The 17,801-nt window shown below is 57.4% G+C and overlaps 1 protein-coding gene across 1 annotated transcript in view; it reads right to left on the bottom strand.

The window, feature by feature from the left end:
* EFNA2 (ephrin A2) overlaps positions 1 to 14,334 on the bottom strand; it is a 39,527-nt gene extending 25,193 nt beyond the window's left edge. The window contains exon 1 of the mRNA XM_036399598.2: positions 14,179 to 14,334. Within this exon, the coding sequence (XP_036255491.1) occupies positions 14,179 to 14,300 (122 nt within the window). The 5' untranslated portion in view covers positions 14,301 to 14,334. The remainder of the gene's footprint in view (positions 1 to 14,178) is intronic.
* Between the last annotated feature and the right edge of the window lie 3,467 nt (positions 14,335 to 17,801).

The following is a 17,801-nucleotide window of genomic DNA, read 5'->3' as shown; positions in this document are numbered from 1 at the left end:
CTGGGGCTCCATCATGTCCCACCAGCCCATCCCACCTGGGACCATTCCCCTCCTGCTCCCTTCACCAGCCCCTCTCGAAATTCCCACATCTCCAACAGGGACAAACACCCCTGGTTTGTGCCAGAGCCAGAGGTTGGGATCTCTCGGGTCACCCAGAGCTGGGATGCACACTCAGCTCTTCCCTTGGCTGCTCCCACTGGTGCTGACCAAGACCTTCCCAGCACTGGAGCTGAGCTAACCCCAGGTTTCACACCCCGAGGGGAGCAGAGCCACAGCTGAGAAACCACCTTGGAGGAAAGCAATGCTGCCCATAAATAATGGCACATGGGAATGGGGACACTGGAACTGCCCTCCCACACCTGCCAGCTGTGTCTCAGCCAGGTGTGATCCCAACAGCTTCTTTCCACCAGGAAAGCCAGGATTGTGCTGCCAGCAGCTGCCCAGAGCTTTGGATCATGCCCAGCACAATGTCCCCAGCCCACCAGGGACTGGCCATCCCCCAGCCAGGCCCCCAAAATGCCAGATGGGATCAGACACAGGACGTGTGATTTGCTGGGGGTGGTTTCCCAGCAGATCGAGGTTGCCAGAGGTGCCTGAGCAGGCAGGGCAGGGATGGGCAGTGCCACAGGAGGTGACAGTGGCTTAATCCCAAAACAGGAATGGCTCCTAGCAGGGAAAGCCTGGCCAAGGAGCATCAGGCCCAGGTGGACACGCGGGGGAGGGAGCTGGGATGCAGAGCTGCACCCCACGCTCTGGAACACCCCCATACCAGTGCCCCTGCACCAGTGCCTCCCAGTTCAGCACTGGGGAGGTGACACTTGGCAGGGGCAGGGCCACACGGCTCCTGCAGAGCCCAGTGATGCTCTCGGGTGGATTTGCTTTATAGGGTCAGGGAGGAAGGAACCAGCGCGGAGATATTTAAGTGGCGTTTCGCCATCGGAAAAAATTAGAGTCACAATATTAATTAATCCTCAAAGCACTTTACGAACATTAACTAATTAAGCCTCCCAACCCCTCTGCGAGGTGGGAAAGGTATCATTGTCCTCGTTTCACAGCTGCAGAAAACCAAGAGTGTGGAGGTGACGTGACTCGCCCAAGGTCGCTGCGAGCCAGGCAAAGGTGGGAACAGGTTCCCAAAATCTGCACCTCGCTCCTCAGCAGGACAGGACCCAGCAGTGCTGAGCACCCTGGAGCCCAGGAATGCTGGATTCCAGCATCCCCAGCCAGGTCCCAGCATCCCGATCCCCACCCAGGGCAGGGTGGAGAGGGACAAACCAGGACCCGTATCCCCAAAGGGACATCCTGGGGGAAAAACCCACCAAACCCAGGGGCAGGGAGTAAAAACAGAAACCACCAAGGGGTTTTATGGAAAGCCCCACCGACCCTGCGTGGTTTAAAAGCGATTAGAGCCCTGCCTGGGTTATCAACCAGCGTCTCAATCCCGCGGCATCGATCCGGATAATAGCCGGCAATTGTTCAGATACAATATCATAAAGTCACTTTAACTACAGCCATAAAGCTTCCCCCGCCTGCAGCACCGCTGGGCTCCCCACGTCGTGCTGGGGACAGGCACCACCAGCACGTGCTCAGGGCTGAGGATAGTGGGGGGACCCCTCCAGGACCCCCTAAATAGGGACAGGATCCTCAGGGATCACCCCCCATTTCCACTGCTGGAAGCGAAGGAATGTGGAGCCCCCGGGGCTCCCCTCGGTGCTGATCCTGGGAATCTGCAGTGCTGGGGTTAAGGAGCTCCAAGGCAGCCACTGAGATCTGATGTTTCAAGTTTTAATCCGTGGGATTGATGGGAATTGGGAGAAATGGGGGGGGTTCTCCCAAATGTCCCTGTAGAGCAGCCCGGATCCCCCTGCTCCCCTGGTTTGTCACTGTCCCCAGTACATGGAGCTCCCGGCTGGGCAGTGTCAGGATCTGGCTCCTTCACCTCTTTCCCACTGCCAGCCCCCCATCCCAGGGTGCTCCCACCCCGTGCTCCCTGCCCTGGGTCACCAGGAGTGCCACTGGAGAACAGAGCTCTGGAGGACACCGCTGGAGAGCCCCGCCAGAGAACCCAGACTCCTCACCCGCCGCCTCCTCACCCACCGCTTCCCACTGCCTAATGAGCACAAAATATTTCCATGTTGCCAATTACTTGGTTCGTTTGTGCTGCTGCAGGCAGCGCTGGCGCAGGGAAAATCCCCCCCGGAGCTGGCCTGGCCCCCAGGGAGCAGGGAGAGCCCTGGCTGGGTCTCCCCAGGGCTGAGCATCCCCACCCTCACCAGGCAACCTGAGACCCCCAGCCCCCTCACCCCGGGGTCACCATCACCAGCAGCCTCCTATCAACATTCCTGCGTCCCCAGCGACATTCCCATGGCCCCAGTGTGACACAGTAGGAAAGCAAGCCCTTGCTTTAAACAAACCTTTGAGGGATTTAGGAAAGGCTTTGAAACCCCTTTTTCAGTTGTCCCCCAGCAGACAATGGTTTGGGGTCCAACCTGTTGGGTGCCACTTTCCAGCACGGAGAAGACCCCGAGCGGCACCAGAGATGTGCCAACCTCAGGCCATCCCAGCTGGGTCCATCCCTGCTCCCATCACATCCCCAGGCAGGACTCCCCCAGCTGGAGCCCTGGCCAGAACTGCTGCTGTGACCATCACCACAAAACCATTCCAGCAGGTCGATCTCGAGAGCGGCGTTCCTCCCACCTGCACCCATAAATCCTCCCTCCAACTGGAGCAAGGAAGTGATTTATAAGGTGGAATAAAAATTACAACATTTAAGGAAAAATATCAAAAAGTCACAAAAATCCGTCCAGCTGGATTCCCCTCCCATGGGAATGGGGTCTTGGTGACACTGGGATTTTGGGGCAGCGAGGGACACGCTGGGAAGAGGCCAGAATGAATTGGGCTCTGGCGCTGCCAAACCACCTGGATGTGGGATGCACACCGGAATCAGCCACAGATGTGAGCCACCGTGTCCCCACACAGATCCCAAACCAGTGTGGAAAGAGCTGGGGGCCTCCAGTCCCTCCTCACGGAGCCCTGGGCTCTGTGGACACAAACAAGGGACTTCACTGCCGCCATCCCAATCTCTGCTCCCATCTGAAATTCCCACATCCAGCCCCGGAGCGGGCGGATGCACTGTGCAGCAAGACATGGTGCTGTGAGAGCCGTGCCCTTCTCCATCTCTCAATCACTCCACCAACATTAATTCCCTAATTTAGCCCCTGGCAGCAATCCTCACCTTTCCCATGGAGAAATTGAGGCTGGGGGAGGAAGAAGCCATTTGTCTCCGAATAATGAGCTGGAAGCCGGATCCAGGATCACCCCCAGCTTGCAGGACGAGAGTCCCTGCTCCCGATCCAAAGCTTTCTATCATAAAAGACAACATTATGATTTATGATTATCATTACTCAGCTTTGAAATGGAGTCCAGATTCTCCTGGAGTCCAGATCCTGGCTGTGACACTGGGCCCTGGACATTCCCCCACCGCCGGCACTCTGCATCCCAATGTCGGGAAGAGCCAAGGAACAATGGAAAGCTGCAGATGGCAGGAGGATGAGCCAGGAGAGGCAGCGGTTGGGTGGCTAGAACTGAGGGTCCACTGACCCCAGGAACCATCACAGACAGGGGAAAGCTGGGAATGCCAGGGAGAGCAGGCAGGGAAAGCCAGGAGCTGGTCTGAGCTGAAGGTCACTGGCGGCAATGAGCGCAAGGAAAGCCGGCACTGGTAGGGCTGGATGCTGCCTCCAGAGCACACATCCTGCAAAAGCAATCCCCATTCCCAAACCTGCTTCCAACTCTGCCAATTTAGCCTTAAATCCCACCTCAAAGGGTCAGAAGCAATGCCAGGGCCGTGGCGGGGCGCTGATCCTGGTGTTCCACAGGACTCGGCACCCGCGCGGCTCTGGCCAAACCAATCCCCGCGACCCCGTGGTGATCCAACGGAGACGTGGACGGAGCTCGGAGCCAGAAGCCATTTCTATTCCAGACAGGCTCGGATTCTGTGTTGGAAACTACACAGGAGCACCATTTTGACCAGCATTTACAACCGGGACAGGCGCCAGAATTCCCGTGTGCCAGTGCCGTACCCGACGGCGGATCTCCAACAATGGGACGGTCACTGGGACAGCCACGGCACAGCCCGGCAGGGCCACGGCTCCATCCCAATCCCCTCAGCCAGAGCAGCAGATTCTCACAACCACCCAGCACGAAAATCTTGAAAAAGCCAAGGAGAGAGCCTGGAGCATTCCCAAGATCGACACCAAGCCCTGGAGCATGAGGCTGCTCCTGAGGGAAGAACCTTGCAAGGTTCAGGAAAACAGTAATTTCCCAAATAAAGGATTTTGCAGCCAACCCAGCCCTCACCGAAATCCCCCAGCAGCAGCAGCATGGGGAGGGGACGGGGGAGAGTCCCCACCCTAAAATGGGGATCCCAGGAGCTCACCCAGGGGTGAGAGAGCAGCCGGACACACAAAGAAAGGGAATTCCAGTTACAGGATTTGTACGTGTTTTTTAAAATGCAGAAAAATGGTGGAAAGGCAGGAAAAAACGGAATGGGAAAATTGAAACATCCAAACACCAGGAGGGAGGGAAATGCTCCTGTGAAAGAGAATCTTTTCCCAGTAGTAGATCTACGACCTCCCACCCCACTGTCCTGGATGCCCTGCTCGGTCGGTGCTGAGAATTGGGTGAAATTTGGAAAAAGCCTCCTTGGAAGGGTCGGCACATCAGCCCTGGCTCAGGCAGTTCCAGTGCAGTGTCAGGTAAAAATAAAATACAATTTGTGGGCACAATGTAAGAAGAAGGCGTTGGTGAGCAAAGCAGGAAGGTTTGTGGAATTCCAGCGGAAAGACCTGGATTTGGAAAAAGCTGATATTCCTGAGGTGAAGGGGGAGAACGGCTGACAAAAGGTCCTTTAGATTTCGGGGAAAAGGGAAAATAAGGGCTGTTGTATTGTATAAAAGCACCAACCATTCCAAAATAACCTTGGAATAAAAACGCCCATCCCAGCGCAGGGTGGGGATGGAGGGATGGAACGACACACGGACACGGCCCAGGCAGCTCCACCAACCCAACCCAGCAGCGCTGGGGCTGTGCCAGCATCTCCCGACCCTTCGGAAGCCGGGTACCCCCGGCCCTCCCCGCCGTCCCGGGGGGCTCTGCCCCGCGTTTTTCCACTCAATTTCCTCCCCGCGCCGGCAGGAGATAAATCCCTCTGCTGAGGCAGGCGGCCGGAACGGCAAAGCCAGCGGTGCCAAGTTTAATAAGCAACCCTGATCGAGAATCCAGATAATAATTGGGATTATCGAGCTGGCTGGGAAAGAGCTTCCTCAGCTCCTGACGGCACCCGCGCCCGGCACCCGGGTGACAATGACACGCACGGGGTCCCCAGTGGGGCTGGGACGCTGACGGGAGACTGGGATGTTCCTGAGGAGCAGCGGAAGCCCATCCATCACTGAATATTAAAACAAAATCAAAATAATAATCCCCTTTTTGAGTGCTCCACGCGCAGGCAGAACCTGCGGCACAAGGGATCCCGTGCCCCCAAAATTCCGTGGGAAGACCCTGAGGGTCCCAGCTCCGTCCCCACCTCTGCAGGAGCTTCCCTGCATCCCGATTTTTGGGGGGGGGGGGGGGGGATGACACACGGAGCCGGCACCGTCCCAGCGCCTGCGGAGAAGCTCAGCCGCTGAAATAATCCCGTCGCGGTTGAATTTTGTGCAGGGCACGAGGTCCAGGGGCTTTCTTTCCTCAGTGGAAACAGGATTGGAAAAGGAAAGAATTGGGATTTTTCGAGTTCTCTACAGGGTCAGGCTGATTTTATTTTACTGCAAATATAAATAGGGTTTTTGATAAATAAAAAAAAAAAAAAAAAAAGAAAAAAAAAAAAGACAGTCTGACTAAAACCCCCCTGGAAGACATGGCACGGAATTTGGAATCCTGGCAGGAATTGCTGTAGCCGGGCTGAGTGCTCTGGAATATTTGTATTTGCTGTCTAAACACTTTATCTCTTTCCCAGCACATGGGTGAGTTTTGCTCCCGTGTAATGTTCAAGGAAAAATAAACCGAGACGGATAATTCCTCCTCTTCTGCAGATAGAAAAAGAAAAATCCGACAAAACTTGGTTGCACTGGGGGAAACAGCAAAATATTTCCAGGGAAATCGGCCAAACACCAAGGAAATAGATGGAGGAGGCAATTGGGATGTGGCAGGAGGAGGAAGCTGGGGATGGAATGGGGATTCCCCATTCCCAGTCATTAAAAGCCCCCATAACCATTTATTCCCCTTTTTTCCCAAAGTCAGCAGCGCCGGGAATTGAAGCCGAGAGAGGTTTGGGTTTGGTACCGAAAAGATCCGAAATCCAGAATTTGATTCCTGGGGGACTTCGGGGCTGGTGGAGAAGGAGCTGAAACAAAAAGTCCATTCCTGGAGTCGAACAAAAAAAAAAGCTATTGAGGGATGGTGTAAAACTCTGCGGATCCTGGGAACGCTTCGGCAGCGCAGTGCGAGTACCAGGGGTGGGAATACTGGTGGTTGGAATATTGGTGGTGGGAATACCAGCGTTGGGAATACTGGTGGTGGGAATAGCAGTGGTGGGAATACGGGTACTGGCACCCACAGGGAGCGGTGGCTCCGGGTCCAGCACCAGGATGGTGTTTAGTGGGATCGACCTGGCACGGGCAGCTCCGGCGTTTGCACGGACACACGCGTGTGCTTGGAGGTTCACAGCTGCAGGGAAAACAGGAAAATCCCACAAAACAAGGCTGGAGAAGCTGGAAATATCAAGGAAAGAGGAAAACTGGGAGGTTGGGAAGAGGTGATGTGCTGAGGGAGAGTAGGGATGTATCCCACAGGATCCCACCATGTCGTAAGTTTATCCCAAAGGATCCCACCCCAGCACAGGTGTATCCCACAGGATCCCACCCCAGCACAGGTGTATCCCACAGGATCCCACCCCAGCACAGCCCCACCATGGTTCAGCCCTGTGGCCGTTCCTCTCCCAGCAGCGGCATCACTCACTGCTCCGCTGGGCCTTGGGAAGAAAACACGGGAAGAGGGGAAAAATTTAAAAGGGGAGGAATTAAAAAAAAAAAAAAAGTCTAAATCCCTGTTTCCAAATCCCTCTCATCCTGGTTCAAAATGAAGGATGTGCCCTAAAGGTGACACCTGTCCCAGACAGGGCTGGTGTCACACCAAGCGAAATGCTGGGAATGCTCCCAGGCTCCGAGCACCAGCACCACCCCGCCTTGCCAAAATCCACAAAGCTTTGATTTCTCCACAGGTTTGGGGCTCAACAAGAAAATTTTGGCAAAACCACTTCCCAGCCGCCCCTGAGGATGAAGCTTCGGGCTGGCAGCTCCATGGCCATGGATCTCCCCACCGCAAGCCCCAGTTCACACTGTGGGGCAGCACAGCTGAAGGCATCGGGTGACCCCGGTGGTGACCCCAGCCCTGCCCTCACCCCCTCCCAGCACAGCCCACTCACAACACCCCCCCACAGCCCCCGCTCCGCTCTTTTGAGCCGGGAGCCTCATTAGGAGGTAATTAGCTGCGGAACAATGGGAAGCTCTTTAGCAGCCCAGGCACAGCGGCAGCAACAAGCCAAGGGGGAAAGAGGGAGGAGAAATAAATAAATAACAACACTGTGACCACCCGGGAACGAGCCAGGACGGAGCAGGGACACGGCCGGTGCTGCCGGACGGGCTCCATCCGCCTGCCCTGCTCTCAGCTTTGTCCCTACCTGCTTTTCCTGCAGGGATCAAACCAGCCCTGGCGCATCCCACACACCCCATGGGCGCCATTTCCCCGGCCAGCCAGTGGGAACAGCCATGGGGTCCCCAAATCCAGAAGAGCTGGGCTGGTGGCAAAGAGTTTGGAAGCATAGATACCCCTAAACACAGCCCTGGCTTTGGGAAGGGCTTAAAAATGCCTCTGGAATTCATCCGGCAAAGGCCAAAGTGGCCACTGGCTAAGCCAAACACTTCTGCAGCCCTGGAGAATCATGAATCACTTGGATTAGGAAAGAGCTCCAAGATCTTGATTCCCAGCCATAATCCAGCCTGGACCCTTGGAGCACGGTGCTTCCCCCTGCACTTGCAGAGGCCAAACAGGGCCTGGTCCTGGTTTTGGGATGGATCTCCAAGCAGAGGGAAGCAACCATCGGGATGAGCATTGGGTCATGGCAGAGGGGGAAAAGGAATTGAAACACCTCTGAGGGGCTGCAGGTAACAGTGCTCCGGGCTGCTCGCCTTCCATAAACCCCATTAAATCCAAGGAAGCGGGGCAGGATCTCTGCCCCAAGTGGGGAAAACCAGCCTGGATCAAAACGGAGCCTCAGAAATCACGATTAATATCTAACACAAAAGAACCGAAATTGTCACCATCAGGAACGAGGAGCTATTTAAGGAACAATTGCTGCAATTTTCCAGCCAACCCAGCAGCTGAACCTTGTCAGGCACAGGCAGGTATGGCTCCAGCCAGCTCCTGATGTGGCACTGGGATGGACACAGCCAGACAGCCCTGGAGCCAGGTGAAACCACAGCCAGGCACATCCTGGAGCCCCCAGGTAGGAATTCCAGGGGAATGTCACACAGGGGTGGCACAGCATTGCCAGACAGGGGAGTTTTTGGCATCGGATTATTTGTGTGTGTAAAGTGTATTTATGTGGGAGGGGGGTGGGGTGAATAAACACCCACATATGTAAATAAATCGATCATTTATAAAATAGATTTAAATATATTTGTACGCAAATATATATAAATCAATACATATATAAATGTAAATATAAATGCGCCTTTCTTTATACAGCAGCACTTTCAAAGCTCTCCATGGTACCCCAGGGCATCTCTCACCCCCTGGACCATTCCCACTGCCCACCCTCTGCGTGTCCCCCCTGAGCAGGACACCCCAGGATCCAGGGGGGATTCTGGGGGGATTCTGGGGGGATTCTGACCCTCCAGCAGCTCCCACACACCCCCAGCCCATCCTCGCATTAGGATGCGGCGCATGGCCGGCATTTGGATACCAAATGTGCAACCAGCAGGGAATGTAATTGCGGTCCCTGGAAAGGGACAGGCGGAGACGGCGACGGGCACGGAGAGAGAATCCTGTCAGCGACGCCGGCCCGCTGGTGTCTGCTCTCCATTAACCACTCGCCGCAGCCCTGGGCTGGTGAGGAATTGCTAACACGGCTTAACGGGCTGGAAAAGAGGGGTGGGAAGGGCTGGGAGTGATCTCGGCACAAAGGGAGAACAGAAGGAGGAAAACTAAAAGAGCAGGAATTGCACAGGACGAGGCCGAGCGCTGGCACACCCAAACAGCCAGCACTGCTCTGGCACCCCGAGAGGGGACTGGGGCTGATGGTGACACAGGAACAACACGAGTGCCAGGGTTAAAATTCACATTAAAATCACTCCAAGGGGGAAACAGGGCAAAATTCACATTAAAACCACTCCAAGGGGGAAACAGGGCAAAATTCACATTAAAATCACGCCAAGGGGGAAACAGGGCAAAATTCACATTGAAATCACGCCAAGGGGGAAACAGGGCAAAATTCACATTAAAATCACGCCAAGGGGGAAACAGGGCAAAATTCACATTAAAACCACTCCAAGGGGGAAACAGGGCAAAATTCATATTAAAACCACTCCAAGGGGGAAACAGGGCAAAATTCACATTAAAATCACGCCAAGGGGGAAATTGGGCAAAATTCACATTAAAATCAGTCCAAGGGGGAAACAGGGCAAAATTCACATTAAAATCAGTCCAAGGGGGAAACAGGGCATGTTTCTTAAAGGGGCTGATGTGGGCCCCAGTATGATGTCCATGGGAGCAGGGAGGGGAGACACAGAGAACTGGGGACCCCAAGAGTCCCAGCCAAAGCCAGGACACAGAGGTTTTGGGATCCAGCCCCAGTCCAACATGGAGACATGGGTGGGATCGCCCAAGCTGAGCCCCCTCGCTCGGCCACCCCTCTGCAGCACCAAATTCCTCTGGAGAAAACAGATGTGGCATCGTCTTCACTCCCTTGATGGAGAAGTGGGACATGCAGCCACCAGCGGCCTGGCCACAGCCCCTTGTGACACACAGGTGGGCAAGTTGGCCCTGGCTTGGGTGGTCAGTGGGTCACAGCCACGGCTTTCCTGGCCACGGCCACCACATTCCAGCCTCCTGGACAAAGCACCAGCGACTGGCAGGCGCCAGGGCTGCAGCTCCAGGAGATGGGAATGCAGGAAAAAGGGGCACAAAATGCAATGGGATTGGGAACATGAGCTAAATCCCCTCCAAGATGTGCCCCGCTCACCTCAACCCCACCACCCCTGCGGCAGAGGCACCTTTTCCCCCAAAAGTCCTGCTCTGCCATCACCACCGGCCCTGAGCATCACCTGGCTCCGTAAATCCCCCTGCCAGAAACCATTTCTCCGGTTCTCGATCCCAGGATTGGGGAGTGCAGAGGAGCAGAACAGAAATCCCAGCTGTGCTCACAAACCACACCGAAAAATAATACAGAAATCAGCAAAAGAGCCGTTCGGAGGCAGCGCCGTGACCTCGGCGTTAAACCAGGCCACGGGCACGATCCCGCCCGGTCCCGGGGATCTGTGCTGTGAACAGAGGGAGGAGAACCTCTGACATTCCTGCTGTGGATCCAGGCACACGGCAGTGACCACGGGATTGCTGCAGGAACACCGACCAGCAGTCAGGAATGACGATTCCCTGCCCGTCACCCGGCTGTCGGCAGAGCGGGGGACGGCAACAAATCCCAAACCCTTCATCCTTCCTTGGCCTCCCAGGGGTTTCCAGCACGGCCACGAGACCATGGGTCATGATCACAGGCCTGGGGACCTTCTGAGGACAGGTCACTCCGTCCCACAGACCCTTTTCCCGCATAGCATGGAGGTTTTCCCATATCCCTGATTTTTTGTCGCACGGTGCCGCGTGCCGAGACATCCACCCTAAACCCACCGTGGTGGTGGGGGGGGGAAATGGGGGCCAAAACTGGACACCCCAACCCGCTGGTGATGCTGGACATTCCAGCACACCCAAATCGACCTGGTTGGCTCCCATGGAAAATCCACCCTGGAATGCTACGGGTGAGCAGCTCCTGCACCGCCAGCCCAAAAACACGGAGTGACGGCGGGAAGAGCCCTGGGTGTTGTGCCAGACCCCTGCCCGCAGTGCCAGAGCAGGGAGGAGCCCCAAGGTCCCATCCATGGGCACATCACCCTGGACACAACCAATGGATCCACCCATGACCGGCCCAGCCATGGCCAACAGATCCACAGCCGGAGAGCGACCATCGGCAGCGCCTGTACGTGCCACGGAGCAGAAACCCACACTTGCACATGGTAACAAAACTGCCCATTATTATATAATTCTACCATCATCATCCTTCATTTTTTTTCCTGGATAACCCAGGAGTTCCAACCAGCCAAACGTTTTCCTAGCGCACCCTCACAAAACCATTTAAAAATAAAAATAAACCTTGCAAATCCACAGCGAGTGGTTAAATCTCTCCCCAGAACAGGGAAATTGCAGCATCCCGAGGTACCACTTATTTTTAATTTAGCCCCAATTATGAAATATAGAATTATTCTAATCTGGGCAAATCATATCGACCATGAGATTTATTCCTGTCTTTTATAAAATATAGATTGCTGTATAAACCTGAAGAAAAACATTTAGCGGCAGAGAAGGTCTGTGGGTTCAAACAGGACATTTTAACCTTGGGTCTTCTCCCCTTTTTTTTTTTTAACCCCTTTTTATTTCCCCCTTACTAAATGAGATGTTGGCGGGAGAGAAAAGAATGAAAACAAGGGACCAGAAAACACAGAAATACATTTTTCCTTCATTTTTAAGAATGAGGCGGTCTTGTAGTAACTCCAGAGAAAAAAATAAACCCACCGCTGGGTTCAAAAAGGGAATAAGCAGGAAACTCAATGGCAATTTCAATCTTTGCAACCCCTAATAAATTGCCTCGAATTCCGAGAGCCGAAGGGGCAGGCGGGGAGCGCTGGCGACACGGGGCGCTCCCACATTGGGGAAATTTGGGTCACATCCCGGAGCCAGGCGCTGCGGACGTGCCTGCTGAACCCACCAGCCATTGTCTGCTCTTCCCTCCCAGCCCCTCGCGCTTCCCTCCACTCCATTTTTATTTTCCCCCCCCTCCCCGGTCCTCGAAAATATTTTCCCTGCCAGCAGCAGATTTAGAAATGTATAAATATATATATATATGGAATAATGATCCACCGTGGATTTTTCCAGGAGAAATTCTCGGCGGCTTCTACGAGGGGGCGAAGGGGATGGAGCCGACGCCATCACCGGTGCTGGGTCCCGGGACGCTCCTCACCAGTGGCCAAGGGGCTACTTTTGGCTGTTGGCACCACCATCAGAACCCTTGGGTGCCAAATCCCATCCCCAGGAGCCCCTGGGCGCCAAATCCCAAACGTCAGAACCTTTGGGCGCCAAATCCCAGCCATTGGAACCTTTGGGGTGCCAAATCCCAGCCACCGCCCCAACCACCCTCATCTCCAGGATGCCAGAGTTGGACCCGGGGGGACACGTCACACATGTTTGGCATTTGGGAGAACAAAAACACAAAGTGTGGGAGCTTGGGGGGGAGCACCAGGAGCTAAAATCAAAAAACTTCGCAATGGGCAAAGAAAAAAAAAAAAAAAATTAGGGAAAAAAAAAAAATTCCCTGGCTCTTACAATCCCCCACAAAAATGTGAGGGAGATAATAAAATCCATATGCACCGCAGGCGGCCCACGACGCAGGCACCACCGCCAAGGAACCACCACCAAGGCACAAAGGGACGGGCTGGCCCCAATTTTGGGGAGGACAGAGGGGCACGGGTGGGTCCCCCCCCAAAGGGACATGTGGAGGTTGGGTGGACACCAGGTGCTGCTGAGGGTTCTCAGCCCCGCACACGTCCCAGCACCGACACACCGCCAGGAACTTCACCCAGCTGCACTGGTGTCATCGAGGGAGAGAAGGTGGCACCGAGGGTCCCCTCATGGATGGCAGCACGGGATGAGCCACCCGGTGCTGGAGGAGCTGCCCCACATCCCTGGCAGCCCTGGGGATGAGGACCAGGCCACGCCGTGCCCCACGAGGCCACTTGTCACACAGGGACTGAGGGGGACAAAGAACCTCCTGCTTGACCCAGAAAACACGACAGCCCAAATCCGGGGACCACAGGGGCTGCACCCACCAAGCTCGTCCCTCACCGCTCACAGACACTGCCAGGCTTGGGAGAACTTTGAGGAATTTTGGGGGAAATGGAGATTTGATGGCTGGTGTTTGTTTTTACAGGAATCCCCACAAACGGGCCCGTTCAGACCCCAAAGAGTGTCCCCAACAGGGAGGGTTGGGGGGTCCCGAGGGTCCCAACCACCTGAGCATTCCCAGAGCAGAATTCCTCCCGCTTCCAACTCACCAGCAGTTTTGGGTTCCTCAAAATCACGAACAAAGAAAATAGGACAGAAACAAAACTCTTGCCCCCAAAGAAAAAACACTTGGTGGGGGAAAAAACACACAGAAAAATCGAAATTCCAACTGGAGTCAGGAAACGAAGCCAACTGTGGGGATTGCGCTTCCAGGATGGGAATGACCCGGGAGCAGCAGGGCCGGCCACCCCCAGCTCCGCACGCCCCGTGCCCCCCTCGGGCCCGTTTTGCCATTTCCCCCCCAGGTCGTTCTTCCCGACTCCCCCGCAGCCGCACCCGCCGCTTTGGGCGGATTTCGGGGTGGTTTTTTTTCGCAGAAGCTTCATCCCCGGAGAGGAACCGGGGGGGACACGGGGTGGCGGGGGGAGGAACTTGAACTTCCCCGAAGTTGGGCGCAGAGGGGCCGGGGGGGGGGCCGAGCCGCAGCCCCCGCCGCCCCCGGGAACGCGCCCCGCGCCCGGCGATGCTCCCGGCGCTGCCGCAGCCCCCGGGGACGCTCCGCCCGGGGCCCCGCGGGAACTTTCGGGGGAGGGAGCCCCGGGGACCACCCCCCCTCCCCGGGGCCGCCCAGCCCGTTCACCGGACCCCACCGGGGGCTCGAGGGGGACCCGACCGGCCACGGGCGGCGGCGGCCGCTGTCACCGGGCGGCAGCGGGCGCTCAGCGGGTTTGTGTACGGGAGGAAACACCGACTGGAACTCGGGCGCCGAGGCCGCCCCCGCCGCTCCCCCCGCCTCACCTGGGATTGCTTCGGTTCCAGTAGACGGCGAACCGGTCCGAGATAACTTTCCCGGTCTCGTCGGTCCAGACGCAGACGCCGAGGAGCGCGGCGAGCAGCGCGGCCGCCCCGCAGCGCACCATCGTCCCGGCGGGCGGCGGGCGCGGCTCCGGCCGCTTCAGGGGGCGGCGGGGCCCTGGGGCCGGCCGGGGACGGCGGGCGGGCGGCGGGCGGCGGCGGCGGCGGGCGGGCGCCCAGCCCTCACCATCGCCCGCGGCCCCGGGCGCCGTCAGCGGGGGGAGTCGGGGGCGGCCGCGGTGCGGCGGCGCCGGGGCAGCCGCATCCCGCGCTCGGGCGGCGGGGACCGGCCCGGTTCCCGCGGCGCCCCGGGATCGCCCCGGTACCGGGAACCTTCCGCCCCCCCCCCCACCACCTCCCGCGCCCAACTTCGGCCAAGTTCCTCCGAGCCCCGCGGCGCCGCCGCCGCCGCCCGGTGCCGAGCCCCCGGTGCTGCCGCCGCACCTGCGGGCTCAGCCCCGGGCCCCGCCGCGGGCTGCTCCGCCCCGGGGGACACCGGAGAGACAAAGGCCGGGCCGGGAGGCCGCCGCTCGCTCAGTGCCGCCGCGCCATGCTGCGCCCGCCGCCCGCGCCCCCCGCGCCCCCCGCCCGGGCCCGCCCCCGCGCCGGGCCCGCCCCCGGTACCGGCCCCGCCCCGCGCCCCGCCCCCGCCCCGCCTCTGACACATTGTTGCCACCGGCGGCCGCGCGCGCGCCCGGCGCGGTCCCAGGGCGGGGCTCTCGCGCGCCCTCGCGGCCACGCCCCTGCGGGGGGGGAAGGGGTCGAAGATGGGGGGGGGGGGGGGTTTGAAGATTGGGGCGGGGGGGTTGAAGATTGGGAGGGGGTTTCACACCGGCGGGGGGAACGGACCGGTACCCCGGGAGAGGGGGATCTGCGTGGGGAGGGGGTCACAGACACCGTGGGGGGCGTCTTTGGAACGGGCGGGGGTCGCACGGGTGGGCTGGGAGGGATTTGGAAAGCGGGAGTCACAGCGGCGGGGGGGTCACTGGAAGGGGATGGGTCGCACTGGCAGAGCAGGGGGGCTCTGAAAAGGGGAGAGGTTCGCTTGTAGGGTATTGGGATTTTGGAAGGGGGGGCTCATGTGGGGGGGTGGGGGGGCTTTGGGTTGCCCTGAGGAAGGGATGAGTTGGTGGCGGGGGTTTGGGGTGCCTGGGGGTGATGGGCAGGAAATGTTGGGAAGGGGCAGTGAGGGGCTCGCACTGGAGGGGACAGGGACGGGGATGGGGACAGGGACGTGTCCTGTGACTCACAGGTGCCAAGGAAAGAGAAACAGTCAGACGGTGACAGGGAGAGTCCCACCCTCTGCAGGGACATCTTTTCACCTCTGATATAAGGATAAATTAAACAATAATTTGTGTTAAGGGATCACTCTGCTTTGTCAAAATCTTGGAAAGCAGTGATGGGAGTAACACAGAGCCCTGAAGCTGCTGTGGGGCCACGTCTGCCTCTGGGGAGGGCAGATTTTGGGGAGAACACGGAAAATCCAGTGGGATTTTTGGTCACAGGTGTGCCATCCAGCCACATTGCCTGAACAAGGACACCCCACGGTGCCAGAGCCACATGCCCAAGCCAGGACACCCCATGGCCCTGGAGTCACATCCCCGAGCAAGGACACTCCTTTTGGGCTGTCTAGAGGAGCTGGGCCTTGCTGGACAGGACCTGCTCTGCTCCCAGAGTCCCCTAGGTCCCCCCCAAGCTCCAAAAACTGTTTCAGAAGGATGACTGAACACAGAGGGACTCCAGACCCTCCTCCCCAGGGACCATGGAATGTTCTGGGTGTCCTGGAGTGTCCTCCCAGGTGTATAGGTCCCCCCTGAGCCCCTCGGAGCCCGAGCTGGCTGCCAGCAGAATTCCTCAGGTGCCTCCAGATGCAAAGACACTTCCAGTTGGATTCACAAAGCACCAAGGTGCCCATTAAGTCCATCAGGAGGAGCAGTTCCAGCACATCCCGCTGCCTGTCCTTCTGCTCAGCATCCAAATATCCCTGTAAATCCATCTCCATCTCACGAGCTCTTAGGAGTTTGTCCGTGCTAAAAGGGAGGGAGCGGCCCAGCGTAAAACACCTCCAGCGCCACACAGAGAGGTGGGATATAAATAAAATATGGATCCTCCTCATTATTTATTTAGCAAATCTGTTTAGGAAAAACTCCACGGACTGTGGGGCTCAGCATCCCTCCTCCCACCCCAAACCAAAACAAATAAAAACCAAATTATTTCAGAATAACGCTGCCGGAGCGTCCTCCCGCGCCGCGGCTCCATCAAGGTTATCCATCTCCTCATCCTGCTCCCATCAGGATCCGTCTCCATCAAGCCCCCGACAGCCAATCTCCCTCCTGTCAGCGGACGCTGCCGTAAACCCCGACACTTGTCTGTCAACTTCATTTGTTTCCATCTCTCCAGCCAAGCCACTAAAAGCCTTTCCGGGCTCTCCAGGAGGCCAGGCCATGGTTCCTCCCATCTCTCCACGTTCCAGGGCCAGCTCCAGGGGCAGCTCCAGGGGCAGGGCAAAATCCACAGCTGCAATCCCATCAGTGTCTGTGGATTGGGAATGGGGATGATCCAAAGGGCACCGTGCTGGCCAAGGGGTCAGCCACGCCTTGTGCTGCCAGGTCACCAGTGGGCACAGAGATTCCCAGTTCATCCCAGCTCAGGCCAGGGCATCCCTGTTCAACCCAGCACATCCCAGCTCAGGGCTCAGCTCAGTGCATCCCAGTTTAGCTGAATTCAATCCAGTGCATCTCAGCTCAGCCCAGCTCAACCCAGTGCATCCAGCCCAGCCCAGTGCATCCCAGCTTGGCCCAGTTCAACCCAGTGCATCCCAGTTCAGCCCAGCTCAGCCCAGTCCATCTCAGCTCAGCCCAGTTCAACCCAGTGCAACCCAGCTCAGCCCAGCTCAACCCAGCTCAGCCCAGTGCATCCCAGCTCGGCCCAGCTCAGCCCAGCTCAACCCAGTGCATCCCAGCTCAGCCCAGCCCAGTTCAATCCAGTGCATCCCAGCTCAGCCCAGTGCATCCCAGCTTGGCCCAGTTCAACCCATTGCATCCCAGCTCAGTCCTACTGGAGCTGTGGGGGATCCCAGATGAAATGCCCTGGAAAATGGGATGATCCATTGGGATCAGGCAGGAGCAGCCCCACACTTGCTCCAGTGCATTCCCTCCCCGCCAGGATCAGCCCCAACCTGAGGGAGGGCCCAGCCCCAGCTCTGCTTTGCATGGAACGACTTCTCCTTCCCCGCTCCTGGTAATGGGAAGGAAAACCTTTTCCAGGATTTTTCTGGCTTCTCCAAACGGCAGCAGGTTGTTTTTCTAACCAAACAAAACCAACTATTTTCTTTAATTACTGCAAATCCTGCAATTTCCAGCCCCCAGCTCCATGCAGGGGGCAAGGCTGGATGCAGGGAGGGATAATTCACACCCGCCTTCCTGTGCATTAATTGGATCGGCCAGGAAATTATGGAAAATATTTGTTACTGATAGAAAAACCCTTCCCATTAAAAAGGTGAGGAGTCACAGGGAAAAGGCTGGGAAGCACCAGCACAGAGCAGAGCCAGGCAGGGCTGCTGGGAA

This window comes from Molothrus ater, chromosome 26, assembly GCF_012460135.2.
Source record: "Molothrus ater isolate BHLD 08-10-18 breed brown headed cowbird chromosome 26, BPBGC_Mater_1.1, whole genome shotgun sequence".
Taxonomy (NCBI): domain Eukaryota; kingdom Metazoa; phylum Chordata; class Aves; order Passeriformes; family Icteridae; genus Molothrus; species Molothrus ater.
This window is presented reverse-complemented; position numbering and strand designations above follow the sequence as displayed.